Source organism: Manis javanica, chromosome 17 (assembly GCF_040802235.1).
Source record: "Manis javanica isolate MJ-LG chromosome 17, MJ_LKY, whole genome shotgun sequence".
Classification (NCBI taxonomy): Eukaryota; Metazoa; Chordata; class Mammalia; order Pholidota; family Manidae; genus Manis; species Manis javanica.
In genome coordinates, this window is record NC_133172.1 from 14870278 (window position 1) to 14885058 (window position 14781).

Consider the following 14781-nt stretch of genomic DNA (forward strand, 5'->3'; position numbering starts at 1 on the left):
CAGCCCGCCCTCCCCCAGCGCCTGCGCACAGCCCGCCGCGCCTGCGCACCGCGCCGCCGCCGCCGCCCTCCCGCGCGCGCGCGCGCCTCCTAACCAGAAAGGTCCTGAGACGTCCCTCTCGGGGAGCGCGGCGCCTGCGCAGAGCCCACTTCTCGACCGCCCCGTCAGCTCGTGTACGAGCCGCACCTCCTCTCTCGCGTGAGCGCGCGCGGCCTCCGCGTGTGGGCGGGATCAACATGAATGATTCATAAGGCGGGCCTCGCCGTCAGGCCCTAACCTGCCCAGCCGTGGAATGTATTCCCATTCAGCAACATAAATTTAAACGATATTTATTAAACGCCTGCCCCACCATGTTTAACGCATTGGCACTAAACAAGATAGACAAAAATCCCTGCCCTTATGGAACTACCTTCTAGTGAAGGGAAACAAAAAAACAAAATCTGAGTAAGTATACAGTATATTCCAAGGTGAAAATGTTATGGAGAAAAATTAAGCTTGAGCTGGAATGTAAACAAAGTAGTCAGGACAAGCTTTACGGAAAAGGAGGCCATATGAACACAGGACATGAAGGATTCATGAAATGGACATGAGAGGTAGATTGGAACAGAGAGGGCTGACTGGGAAGGTAAAGGATTTTTTGGACTTGTCTATCTTCATTCATTCATTCAGAACCTACAGGGTGCCGGGCATTGTATAGAGCACTGGCAATGTAGTGCCAAGCATAATAAGCATGATCACTTCTCAAGGGGCTAATGTAAAGCTGGGGGCTGGGAGGCAACAAAAATAAGCAAATAAATACAGACACATGGCATTGCCACATTAATAGGCATCTCAAATTTAAACACCCAAAGCTAAGCTCCTGATTTTCCTCTCAAACCCAGTCATCTGCATCTCAGTTAATGGCACCTCCATCCCTCCAGCTGCACAAGCTAGAAGGAAACCTGCAGATTCCTCTTTGTCTTCACACCTCACACCTAGTTCTTCAAAAAATTCTGTCAGTTCCATCTTCAGACTATATACAGAATCCACCCATTTCCCTGTCCCCATGGCCCAACCCATCCTGTCCACCTGCCTGTTCTTTGTTTGGACTACTGTAGGAGCCTCCTCACCACCTCCCAGCTCCCACTCCAGTCCCCCTACCCAACTCTTGCCTACAAGCAGCCAGAAGGAGCCTGTGAACACCTGAGTCACATCAAGTTCCTCCCTCTGCTGGGAACCCTTTAACATGATCACCACACTGAGTACAAGTCAAACTCAAAGAGAGGAGGAAAGGGTACAGAAGTTTTCCCTGCTCTGGCCCAGCCTGGCCCAGCTTTTGAAATAACCAAGACTCCTGAGGTTTCAGCCAGACCTACAAGATCTTCCACATTCTGGTCCTCATTTCCTCTCTCAGCTCATCTCTCACTCTCCTCCTGACTTTCTCAGCTCCTGCCATGCTGCTGGCCTCCTTGCTGTTTCTAGAACACATCAGGCATGCCCCAGCCTCAGGGCCTTTGTACTTGGTGATACCTTGTTACTACTGTCTGGAACATTTGCCCCAGATGATGTATCCCCAAGGCTTACAGCCTACTCTCCTGCACTGCGGAAATATTACCTCCTCCATAAGACCTTCCCTGACTACCTTGGTTAAAATAGTATCCCACACCTTCCCTGCTTTTTTCCTAGTGTACTGATCACCATTTAACATACTACGTAATTGGTTTATTGTATCTGTCTCCTTCCCAAGAATGTCAGGTCGCTGCTGTGTATCTGATCTCTGAATAAGTGTCTGGTGCAAGATAGATTAGTAAAGTCTAGGTGAATGAATAAATGAACTTAAAACCATGGTGAGGAGTTTGAATTTTATTCTAAATACAGTGGGAAGTTAAGGGAGATCTTAAGCAGGGTAAGGCTGGATCTAATTCAGCTGTTTGCAGGGTCCCTGTGGCCACATCAGGGGAACAGACTAGAAGGTGGAGTGAGCTCAGAAAGACCAGTGAGAAGGCTATTACAATGGTCCAGGTGAGGGTGGACAGGACAGGGTGCTGCAGGATTAGAGAACAGTGGAGAAGGGGCAGTGGGAGGATTTCAGAAGGTGGAGTTGACAGAACTTACTGTTGTGAATTTGACTGGGAATGGGGGACAGGGGTGAGCAAGAGGGAAAAATCAAGACTAAGTTTTGGACCTGAGCAACAAGGGAATGTGAAGAACTTCACTGGATTCAGAGAAAGACTTGAGGGGAATAGTTGTCAGAAAAAGTAAGGAGGTCAGAGTTTGAGTTAGACTAAAGCAGGAACTGGCCAACAGTAATGACAAGAAGGGACGGTGAGAGCCCGCTACTGCACTGTGTGGTAACAAAGCTATCCAGGTATGAGAGCTGCAAGGAACCCTCCACCCTCTCAAAGGCACGAGAAGGGATCCAACAGCAAGCAAAGAGGAGGAGGCATGAGCAGCAGCCCATTTTCCAGGGGGATGCTGGGACCTGGCCAAAGATCCAGAAGTGTTGGTTTCCATAACTGGGCTGGGCTGGGCTGGGGCAGGCAGCCTCTTCCCGCCTAACTTGGAGAGCAAGGCCACGACTCTTGCGCTGGGCCTGGTTGGCAAGGAGAGGCCACTTGGGCAGTGGGAGTTGCCCCAACCTGCCTGCTCCAGTGGACACTGAGAAAACTCCCCCACCAAGGGTTCAGAGATGAAGCAGAGGGCCCCAATGAGGTTTAAAGGTTCTCTTTAATTGCCAGCTTTGAGGCTTCCTCCTGGCTGCTATCCATGGCCAGTGTAGAAATCATAGTTGTTACCTATTGAGGGTCAAGGGCAGTAGGGCAGGGGCTCAGAGGGGCAGGAATAGACCCCTGAGAGAAAGGGGTATGGCCAATGGGGTCACCCATTTGGTGAAGCCCCATTAGGTTCACCATTTCCACACCAGCACTTCTTAGAACCCTTGAGGCTTCCATCTAAATTTTCTAAAGGTTGTATCCCATTGCTTATGCTACTTAGGTGAAACAAACAGGACAGGGCTGTGTTCTCCCAGGGTGGGAATATGAACAGACACTGGGAGTCTACAGGTGACTAAGGAAGCCCCTGAAACAGCAGCCGAAGCCTAAGTGAGCATGGCAGGTGAGTAATGTATGGCCCCTTACTATATACCAAACTGCTGGAACTCTCCCCGTGTTATTAACTCACTAGTGGGTGTTAAGACTGAGTCACAGAAAGGTTAACTAACATGCCCAAAGTCACTAAGTTGGGGCTTGAACTCAGGCAGTTTTTCTCCAGAGCCAGGCTTCTTAGCTGCTCAAGGTAGATCCTGGAGCAAAAGCAGGTTGGCTAAGCAGGACATGACATGACTTCCAGGAGACTACAGGTCATTTCCTCTTCCCTACAGAGCAGCCACCACCAGTTGTGCAGGATGTATCCTACACAAAGGCATCTGCCAAGTGGATGAGTGCAAATTGTGCCCACCCAGAGCAGGTACCTATTGGTAATTCACACAAATAGCGGCATCCCAGCCTTCCCTCCTTCTACCCCTTACAGCTGGCTCCCAAGTCCTGAGATGCAGAAACACCCTTTGTCCCCAGGGATTGGGCACGCCCTAGTTCCTGGCTCCTGCTGTCCAGGATCCAGGGCAAAGGTGTCCCACCCTGCCACGGCTCCCCAAATCAGTCCCCTCAGAGGACCCATGGGCGTGAGGACAGATCGGGGTTGAGAAGGCTGGCGGTTCAGGCATTGCCGCTGCCCTCTCAACTAAGTTCAGGCACACTGGCACACGAGAACACTCAGGGGCAGCTGCCAGCCTATACCAAGGGCTATATATCTATTACAGCACTTCATTTCCTCCATTTTCCTAAAAGGCAACCACTGTTATCCTCACCCCCCTCTTCCTACAGACAAGCTCAGAGGGAGACACTTGTCAGACACTCACTCTGCCAGAATGTGTGTAAAATGGGACCAACCAACCCAGCTAAGGATCAAGTGACACGAGCTATGCCTCCTGGCCAGTGTGGGCTGGGACCTGGGGATGGGGGAGAATGGCCTGGCTGAAACCCTACTTTTCTCATGGTCTTTCCAACAGAAGTGCGCTAGGGACTAGTTTACAACCTTAAGGACAAACTCCTTTGAGTCTGAAATGAACAATGATTCCCGTCTTCTAAATGCCAAGATCTGGGTTGGTTTTGATATGAGACATTTACTGGCAAGAGCTCATTGGAATCCTCAAAACTCTGAAAAGGGGGCATCATTTTCCCCTTTTGCAGATGAGGAAACTCCGACAGAGAAGCCGTCATTAGCACAGACACAGCAGGATGAGCAGCAGCCAGAATCCTTACCCTGCCCCTACCCCAGCTAGTGCCTGCAGGTGAGGAGACCAAAGGGCAAAGGTGGTGCCTCCCTCACCAGGAACCCAGGGCCCACCCCTGTTCACATAGCCCAGGTACACCCAGCTTCAGGACTGGGCTCCTAGGTCCTATTTACACTCTGCTCCTTGCTGACTCACTGCTGCCTTCCCCCCACGTGACCTGACAGATCAGGAAGGTGGGAGTGGAAGGTCTGTGGCTGAGCCCAGGCAAGGAAGGAAGCTGGAGGAGGTAGGGGCGGAAGCCTAGCCAATGGGGGACCCAGGCATAAGTGAGGCTCCGGGGCTCCCTCTGGTGGGCAAGGGGCAGAGGCAGGAAGCCAATGAGGAGACGGAAGGAATAAATTAACAAATCTTTATTAAACCCCTGCCGTTACTGGGAGGAGGCCATGATGCTGGACACACCTGTTGAGAAAAGAAAGGGGGTGCGGACCAGGGTCAATTTGGGGAGAATGGGAGACAAACCTCCAGCCACCAACCCCAGCACCCACAATTCATTTTTTCTGCTTTGTACCGGGTGGGTGGCCTAGAAGTTACTTGTATCAGTTTTCCCACCTGTATGAAGCATCTACCCTAAGATCTTAGGATTAAATGTTGTGCTTAGAACACAGTCTGGTACAAAGTAAGTGATGGTTATTATTAACATCACTATTCTAAAACATTCACAATTACTATTTGCAAGATACTCTAGCACTGGACTTCCACCTCCTCGCTGCAGGACCCTCTGCGGGAGGGGGTCCTCAGAGAATCCCCCACACTGGGTACATCTCATTTAGAGGAGTCCCTATGTGCAGAGATGACTGCCCACTCAATCTCCTTCCTCAGTTAAGTACCAAATTAGCTGGTTTGCACTGAGTAGTCACTCTACAAATATCGATCTTGGAAACACCAGAATCAGTCGAGAGAGTGAATAGGAGACCCCAGGGCCCAGAGGAGCAGCCCATCCCTATCCTGCAGATCTCACTCCAACACCCTGCACACTGAGCAGGTGAGAGCGTGTGCTAACTAGTTCACTCTCCTTGGCTGAGCAATCAGTGGAGTCTGTGTTAGTTCAGTGTGTGGATGGTGGTGACAACAATGGTTAACATTCAATGAACTGTGTGACTGGCTCTTTGCTAAGTATTATACAGGGATGTCTGACTTCACACTCATACCTCCATGACATGGGTATTCTATTATCCAGTTAACTTACGGTAATGGCACCTATCTTACAGTGTTGATATGAGAACCAAACAATTTAATAAGTGTAAAGACTACACAATATAATAATTATTAGTGCTGTGGTCCCCACTTTTTAGATGGGAAAACCGAGGCACACAGAAGTAAAATCACTTGCCCATTACCCAGCTAAGAAGCATAGACCCAAGATCCCCATCCAGCTAACCCAACTCCCGAGCCTGTACTTTCTGGCATTCTGCTGTGTTTTAGCAGATGAAGCCCCACAAGCCCCAAGGACAGAGGGCCCCTGGGACCACTAAGGGTGTGGAGACACCCTGCAAGGCCCCTCCAGGTTCTGGGGAGTCCCAGTGACAGAAACCCAGCAACCCCTGCCATTCCTCCCTGGGCTGGCAGCCCCAAGACAGAAGTCAGTGGAGTCTGACAGATGCAAATTTCCTGGTCCTGACCCAAACCTTATCTACCTAGGTCCTTTGGGGCCCCAGCCTGGTCTGTTTCAGGGCACCTCCTTGGCCCCAGCTGGGGGCCTTGAGCCCTCACTCACTGTCAAAGTCGATCTTCTCCACAATGTTCTTGGGCTTAATGCTCTCTTCCTGGCTACAGATGAAGATCTGGCCTGACTCATCTGCACTCCAGCCGTACTTGCTCATCCACATCTTTAGCTGGCTTTCTGCAGGTGACACGGGCAGCACAGAGGCTTCAGCTACCCCAACGCCGGAACAGGGGGCCTGGAGACAAAAGGCCAGGGAACCCTCCTTGCCAGACCACTTCAGAGGCCACCAGTACATCCTGCTAGGACAGCAGCAGCTGAACTGATCTCCTGCTGTCACCCTCATGCTTTCTATAGAGTTGACCCTTGAACAACAACAGGTCCACTTATACGTGGCATTTTTTCAGTGAATACTATGCAGTATTTTAATGTACTTTCTCTTCCTTGTGATTTTCTCAGTAATATTTTCTTTCCTCTAGCTTACCTGGTTGTATGAATACAGTATATAATAAATGTAACAAAATATGTGTTAACTATTTGTTTAGGTAGGGCTTCTGTTCAACAGTAAGCTATTATTTGGGGGAGTCAAAATTTATAGATTTTCAAATGCGGGTTGGGTCATTTGCCCCTAACACCACTGCCACATACCCGCCCTGGGTTGTTGAAATGTCAACTCCAAGTTAAGTCTCCAAACGGCAGCCAGAGGGAGCCTTTTAGCTTTAACCTCCTGACCATTACAGGGCATTTATCTTCTTTCATTTTCTATTTATCTTTTTTTACTACCAGTGCAAATCTTGTTTCAAGTAACAGTGTATTTATTTACTTACCTAACTTTCTCCACTACCTACATGAAAAGGTCTCAAAATTATGGTGTCTTCATTACTACTAACAATAAGCCCACGACATCAGGTTTGAGGATTTCTTTGCAGTTCTTTTTTGCCCTTAAAAAATATGCTGCTAAGAATGTGTGGTCAGAGAGTGTTCTGGTACTTGAATTCTTTTCTGTGTGACTACCATCAATTTGATATTCATTTGCTTCTCTTTACATTCAATTCTAAGGGTTATTTCCAGCCCCTTTTAATTTCACTTTTAAAGAAGCATCTACCTGATATAAAGCACTTAGTTTACAGCCTGATACAAAGTGTCCCATAAAAGTTACCATCCATAAAAAAATCTTAATTTTTAAAAAATTAAAACACACACACACACGAACTACCTGGATCAAAAGGCAACACCACCCAAGAACATACTCAATAAGATCTCACCCTCAACCCACCACTCTCCTCCCTGTTGTCACCCCACCAAGAGGTAACCATTTTCCTCAGCTTTTTATTTTCCTTCCTGTTCCATTTTTTGAAAAAATGAGCAAATACACAAACATTTTTTTTTCTTTTTGAAGGCATCTTTTAGAAACATAAATCTGATCCATGTCCCTCCCTGCTCAGAACCCTTCCATGGCTCCAGCTCACTCAGGGTAAAGGTCAAAGTCGAGGGAGCCCAGGGTATCTGAGATGTCCCTCCCTCACCACCTCACAGCCCTCACTCTGCTCCAGCCACAGGCACCCTGGGAGCTCGGTGAACATGACAGGCACACCCCTGCCTTAGGAGCCTCAGGTTTGCTCTGCCCTCTGGCTGCTCACCTCACTCCACTGAGTAACTGTTCAAACACTGCCACCTCACCTCCACATGCCCCCCGGCACCCCCAATCCCTCTCTACGAGCTGTCCTACATACTCTGCCACTGGACATGTACATCATAATTCGTTACCTGTTTTGCTACCTCCAGGAGAACAGACTTAAGCCATTCTGTTTTGTTTACTGCTGTGTCTGGCACAGAGTGGGCATTCAAACAGTTCATGCAGGATAAATAAAGGAATGCCACAGGGTCTCCCCCAAGAAAAGATTTCTCTACACCAATTCCTTATACCCTTCCTGGGCTGGGCCTTAAGTAACAACCTGGTAAGACAGGAATTGGTCCATCTGAGAAGCGGCTGAGGCCCAGCCCCCAAAGTCCCAGATTAGCACTAGGGACCCACAGAGGGCCTTACCAGTCAGATCCCCGAGCATCTCGGCCAACAGCCAGCGATCGATGTGCTGGTAAGTGATGCCCACGACATGGCAGATAACTGCGGAGGTCAGAACAACGGTGGTGAAAGACCACTCCCCAGGACCCTGCTGTAACCCTCCACACCTTCCCCCTGGGAAGCCTTGGCTCAGAGAAGGACTCACATTTCCGGACAGAGTCTTCAAAACCAGTTATACCTTCCAAGAGGTCCATGTTTTCATCCAAGGCTTGCTAAGAGGGGAGGGTAGTGTTCACAGTATTAATCCCACAATATTAAGAATACTAATATTAATAACATCAAGAAAATAAATAACATTAATAGAAACTAACAGCCAAGCGTTCATGCCACATGCCAGCCATTCTTCTGTGTACCACCCTATGATGTAAGTTACTGTTTTTATGTCCATTCTAGAGGTGAAAAGAGTAAGGCTCAGAGCATCTAAGTGATTTGCCAAGAATCACAGAACTGGGGTTGGAACCTGGCAGACAGAAACAACAATCCTAAGAAAGGGGACAGATACAGATGAGCTAACTGCACTCAACTACCTCCCCTTGCTCCTGTCTCAGAGAAAAGGCCAACTTTTACATCATGGCCCACGAGGCCCAGCATTATCTCCCACTTCACCCTTCACTCCAGACACGGGGGCCTCCTCACTGATGCTCAGGCATGCCAGGCACCCGCCCACCTCGAGGCCTTTGTACTGGTTGTTCTTGGGTCTGGAGCTCTCCTCCCCCATGGCTAGCCCCTTCACCTCCACCCTTTTGCTCAAATGTCACCTTCCCAGCAAAGGCCCCCTCCAACATTCGTGAGGGAAGTGAGGAACCTGCAAGGACAATGGGAAGGAGCAGCCAGTGAGGTGGGAGGAAAGCCAGGAGAGTAGCTGTCCCGGAAGCCACGTGATGTAAAGCTTGAGGGAGCAGTGCAGCACCACCCCACCCAAGGTGGCTGAAAGGGCACATCAGATGGGGCCTGAGACCCGCCCACTGCACCTGGCAACAGGGATGCCACTGTGGGTGCTGACAAGAGCACTTCCATGGACAGTGTATGTTGGGGGTTGGAGACAGAGGGCTGGTCACAAAAGCCTCAAGGGACTGAATAGAGTGGGTTCAGGTGAGCAGTGGGGAGACTCGGAACAGGCAAAGGCTGCCTGTCCCAGAAGCAGGGTGGCCAGCAGCCCCAGTTCGCCTGAGGGGCATCCTGGGATTTTAAACCAGGAAAGACTAGGGGGCAAACTGGGGCAACCAGTCCCCCTGTCAGGACATGGCTCTGGAGGGCAGCAGAGAAAAGGGGCAGGAGGCAGTGTAGGCAAGGAAATGGAGGTCAACAGAGAGCTGCTTTGTTTTAGGCTAAAACTGCAGGGATACATGGTTCGTGGTGGCAGGAATAATCCAAGAAGGCTGAGTTTGCTGTCCTAAGAGTAGGAAGAACCATGGATGTGCAACAAACAACTGCATGGGCCAGAGGGAAGGGGATCAGAGGGGTGACCTGAGATGGGAGGAGGGACAGTTCACCCACTGAAACAGAAACATGCTGTAAGCTGCCAGATGTCAGGAACAGGGACAGGAACATGTGTGAGCTCATGAGTTATCCCATGAATGCAGCAGCCAGATCACAAGCTGAAGTGAGAAGGGAGGGCAGGGGGATGAGAAGCTGTGAAGAGCTGCGCAGGAGAGCGGGAGGGAATGAACTGGGAAGGGAAGCAAGACCCCAGGCTAGGAGGGGCTGAGGATCTGGACTGTCACATGCTCCTGACAGGCTCTCTGCAGCTTTGCTCATCATCTCAGATACAGATGCAGACTTATGCTAAGGGAGGAAGCAGAACTGGAGCTGCCAGTCAGGCCCCATGATGTCAGATTGGAAACTGCACCAGGGTAAGCTGGGAGGCTAGGAGGAAGCAGTCAAAGGATAAAAATGGTGGGCAGAAAAGGCAATTTTTGGTGAAGACAAGTATAGGGCAGTGGCTCCCAGCCTTAGCTGGGCATCAGAGTCACCTGGATGATGGTTAAAATCCCAAAGCTTAAACCACACCAACTGCATCACACTGTGAGTGCAAGACTCAAGGTACCAGTATTTTTAACTCCTCAGGGGTCCAACGTGCTGAAAATTGGTATAGGGTATGACTGGAAGGGGCTGAGACCACATGCAGGGAAGAGGTCGAGGAGCCACAAAGTTGGGGTGATAGAAGGATCACTGGTCTGGCTTTCCAAGCATCCAAGAATGAGGACAGGCGTGTACAGAGGGGCAGTGAGAATTCATGAATTCTTCATGAAACACGCAGTCATCTGGGGGGCTGATACCAACAAAGTCGGGCAGGAGGTGCTAAGACATGAACTTCAGGACTTTCAGGAGTGGGAGAGAGATGGGTCTGTGAGCGGTGGTGAGAAGCAAGGAGGCCGGCCTCCCACTTGGAAGCTGAAGAATTGAAGAGTCAGGCTCTGGTTAAAGTAAGAAAGGGAGAAAGCGTTTAGAGGATGCAGGACTCTAGCTAGGACAGGTGTATGTGTGGCATATGGGCACAGAAAGCAACCTGGGAGTCCTGGCTGTGTGTGAGAACAATGACCCCATGAGATCACGCACAGAGCCGAGCACAGGGCCCATCACCATGCAGCCAGCCAATAAACGTGCATGGTTATTACTGCTAGCAGCCTGCTCCGCATCGCTGTCACCCACCCTGCCCCAGGACCCTGCCTGTTACCCAGAAGGCCTGGAAGTGGCAGGTCTCCAGCAGGTCTCCAAGGTACAAAATCTGTCTTATTGGCCGTTCTTCTTGCTGGGAGGAAGATGTGTTAAGAAAAAATGACCTTGGAGTCAGAAGACACTGCTGTTAAGCCTGCACCAGCCTTCCTGCCCATCTTCTTCTACCCACTGCAGTTTGGTTTGTCATGGCAAAAGGTGAGACACACCCCAACGATCCAATGATGAGAATAGTTAAATCAGTGACAGCTCACTGAACACTGGGATCAAGTCAACTCCTACAGAACTGATAAGGAGAACATGACAAGACACACCGTCCTGTGAAAAAAAACAAGATGTAGACAGACCATCACACTGACAGTCTACCTTTCGGGTGGGACGTAAATGTCTGTAACCCACACACCTGTTCTTAAGTAACTACAGGATAACTGCAGAAAGGTACCCAACGACTGCAAACAGCCGTTGCCTCCCGGGAGTTAGTGTCTGTGGGACAGGAAGGGAAAGAAGCCTTGTTTTTGTCACCGTATGCTTTTGCACTTTTAGTGGCATACTTACGCCTATTTCCTTTTTAATCCACCTGAACAGGCTCCTGGTGAAGGTGGACAATGCCTCAGAAAGCGGGTACTCCCACAGACACACCTGGCAGAGCAGGTTCAATGAGTAAGCCACTTCTCAGCTCAGCCACCAGTGATGTGAGTGTGATGGCCTCGGGACTGTGAGCACTACAAGCAGATGGGGACTCTGCCGACTTTGTCAAGTGATTAAAAGAAAGCTCGGGCTCACCTGGCCAAGTGCTGGACCAGCTACGAAAAGTGCTGGTGGGGGTGTTGGTGTATGCAGAGGGAGCCAGTTCACTGACCTTCTCTCACCATTTTTTCACTGAAGGCCAGGACTATACCAGACACTGCCAGGCACTGAGGATACACGGAATGAAAGTGACCTCACCACCCAGCTCTTTAGGCTCCTGCCTCTCACCTGGTTTTTACTCAGCTAGAACTCTCATGGCAATCTTTCTCAAAGCAGAACTCTCAAAGCAGAAATCTTTCCTGTATCACTCTGCAGGTCTGAAGCCTTCTGTGGATCCTCAGTGCCCTTTTTGAGCCTGACCAAATCCCACTTTGAAATCTGTGGTACAATGAATAACTATGCTGAACCTCCTCTACTGCCTCTGAAAGACAGCACCAAGCTTTTTCTTCCTGGTCTCCCTACAAACTGTTTCCTCTGCCTGGATCACCCTTCCCTACTGCTTCACCTAACACCTCATCTTTCAGATGTTCCCTCCTCCAGGAAGCTTTCCCTAACACCCACCTAACCCCAAGCCTTGACTATTCCAGGCTGTCACTTCCAGGCGACCTATCTGCCCAACTCTGAACTCCGTGAGGGCAGGGACCAGCCTGTCTCAGCCACCACAGTGCCCCAGCCCCACCCAGCGCCAGACCAAGCCCAGAGCAAGCACTCAGTCCTTGTGGATAAACTCACAGACCACTTCCCTGTGAATTCATCTACCTGCCCCCTCCCCTCACAAACCCAGGCCCAGGAGCTGAAGGATACATGTGCTTGGTCAATCATGCACTTGCACAGCGTGAAGTCAGTGTGGGGCAGGTTGGTGAGGGCCTTTAGCAGGATCTGGGCAGTGACTGTGGTCTGAAAGAAGGCTGGGTTGAACTGGTATCTGAGAAAGAGAACAAAGATGTAACAACAGTGGCATCTCCAGGTCCCTGGGCCTCACCAGCTGCCAGGCAGGCTGCTCACTGCCTTGGTCCAGAGCTTGGAAGTTGGACAGCCTCAGCTCTAACCTCAATCACAGTAGTCTCTAGCTGTGTGACCTTAACTCCCGACCTGACTTTCCTGCTCTGTAGATGGGGACACTCCTGTAGACTGGGACAGTTAATCCTCATAACCACCCAGGAAGGCAGACACGGTTAAGTGATTGACAAATGAGAACAGAAGTAGCAGTCTGGAGTAATGGTTAAGGCTCTGGAGCCAGATGCCTATGTTTAAACTTCCCTGCCAAGTGACCTTGGACTACTTAAATTCTTTTTCTCCCTTTGAAAAAGCACAACAAATCTACCTCACAAGGGCAATATAGCGTCTAAGTAAATTAATACATACAAAGCTTAGAGCACAGTGGCTTCCCCTCAAGTACAAGTGTTGTTATCTTCATTTTACAGATGTCAAAACTAAGGCTATGCAGTCTGAAGAGATTACATAGCTGGTATCCTGTCAATAATGCACAAAAGGTGAAGAACCCAAAGGTCTACCAACAGGATAATTAGAACAGAGACTGGAACACTGTACAGCAATGACAACAAACACTCCAGCCACATGGAGGATGGACGGATCTCAGAAACCTAGTGCTGAGTGGAAGATGCCAGAGGCAGAAGAGTTCATGCTGTATGACTACATTAGAGTCAAGTTCAAAACAGGCAAACCTGAGCTAAGGCAATCAGGATGCATGTGTGAAACTCAAGCAAAGCCAGGCCATGACCCCATAAGAGTGGTTACAGGGGTGTGGGGGACAATGGAGTTGGTACAAGGCACATCAGGCAAAGGGACTAGGGCACTAGCAACACTCAATTTTATAATATGGATGGTGATCACATGGCTGTACATTTGTAACCACTTGTTAAACTATGTATTTATTTTATGTACTAACCTGTAGGTGTTTTGTAACTGGGTTTTTAAAAACCATCCCTTTCCTGCCCCAAATTCTTGGCTTCCTAGTCCTGCACACTGAGAGAAGTCACACCCTGCAAGCTATCTCCAATGCCCACCCCACCCAGGGTTGAGAGTGGTACCCTCCTAGCTGCTGGCTCAGGGCTGAGGATAGTGGCAAACACTCACAGCTTCAGGACAGCCAGGTTGGCTTCTAGATCATAGGCATTCTCCTTGGCCTGTGTCTCCACATAGCGCTCCAGGGTGGCCAGATTCTCAGGATTGTACCTAAAGTAGAATCAAGATGGGTGAGCAGAGAGGAGACAGGAGCTGAGGCCTGTCACTTTATGGGGACTGGGTGGGGGCAGTGGGGAGTGTGTGCATTATAAACTGCTTCTCCCTCCCTTCTCTCTAAATCTGGCACGGTCCACTTGCCCTACCCAGTCTTGAGTCAGCACTATAACCCCTGATAAAGCTTATCCAATACATCCCAGACCTGAGTCTAAGCTGTAAACCCTATGGGAGCCCCGGGTCTTTTCTAGAAAGCTTCCCCAAACTCTCAGCCAGTCAATCATCGCATGCAGCCTGTATACTTGGCCTCCTGGAAGTCTTTGCAACATCCCCTCTCTCCCCTCCCCAGCCCTATCCTCTCCTGCCTAGCTTCACCCATCACGGCCCTGACCACTCCAGGCAATCACTATCTATTATCAGGGTTGTCTGGACTGTGAACTGGGAATTCCACGAAAGCATGGTCTGTAGCTGTTTTGGTAACCTCGGGTCCTCAGCATTGTCCACCACTGACAAGGTAGGTTTTAGTAACATGTGTTGACTGAATAACATTAAGAGAAAAGAAGAAAGTGATGAAGAGGCACTGGGAGACACCGAGAGTCTAGGCAGAGAGAGAAAACCGAGGAGCTGAATGACAGCTGAAGAGAAGAGAGAGGGGCCTTAAGGACTAAAGAGGGGTAGACTGAGAGGTAGGCGAGGCCATCTCCCATCCCTTGGCCTCTGCAGCGTTGGTCCGGAATGACTGGGAAATCCCACCCCACCGTAAGCCTAGAATACTGACCACCCCTTGCTGTCTCCAGAAAATCCTCCCCTCACCCAACTTTGCCTGAAGTGCTCCCTTCGCCCGGGCTCAGACCTGTCGATACCCTTGAGCAACTTGCCCACGTTCGCTCTCATCTGCTCAAACATCGCCATGACTTCTTTCGCCGTCCACACCAAGGTTGGAGGAAAAGACCCAGCCGGCGCGGCGTCCTCAAGGACCGGAAGAAGAGGTGGAAACGGAAACTACGCCACTGTTTTCTCTCCAGCCCGGGAGGCGGTGAAGGTGAAAGCTCTTGCGGCAGCTGCCACGTGACTTCTTCCCGGCGG

General features: G+C 50.0%; 1 protein-coding gene across 3 annotated transcripts; it reads right to left on the reverse strand.

The window, feature by feature from the left end:
• Positions 1-4665: 4665 nt before the first annotated feature.
• EIF3K (eukaryotic translation initiation factor 3 subunit K) lies at positions 4666-14733 on the reverse strand. Of its 3 annotated transcripts, XM_017664324.3 has the most exons (8): positions 14549-14733; positions 13594-13692; positions 12301-12421; positions 10751-10825; positions 8219-8285; positions 8038-8115; positions 6045-6170; positions 4666-4729 (listed from the first exon to the last, which is right to left on the reverse strand). In XM_017664324.3, the coding sequence occupies exons 1-8, from the start codon at positions 14605-14607 to the stop codon at positions 4698-4700; spliced, it is 657 nt and encodes a 218-aa protein (XP_017519813.1). In that variant the 5' UTR covers positions 14608-14733; the 3' UTR covers positions 4666-4697. The 3 variants fall into 3 exon arrangements, with proteins under 3 accessions (XP_017519813.1, XP_036877440.1, XP_017519814.1); XM_037021545.2 differs by lacking the exon at positions 6045-6170; XM_017664325.2 differs by lacking the exon at positions 4666-4729 and having other exon boundaries at positions 6063-6228.
• Between the last annotated feature and the right edge of the window lie 48 nt (positions 14734-14781).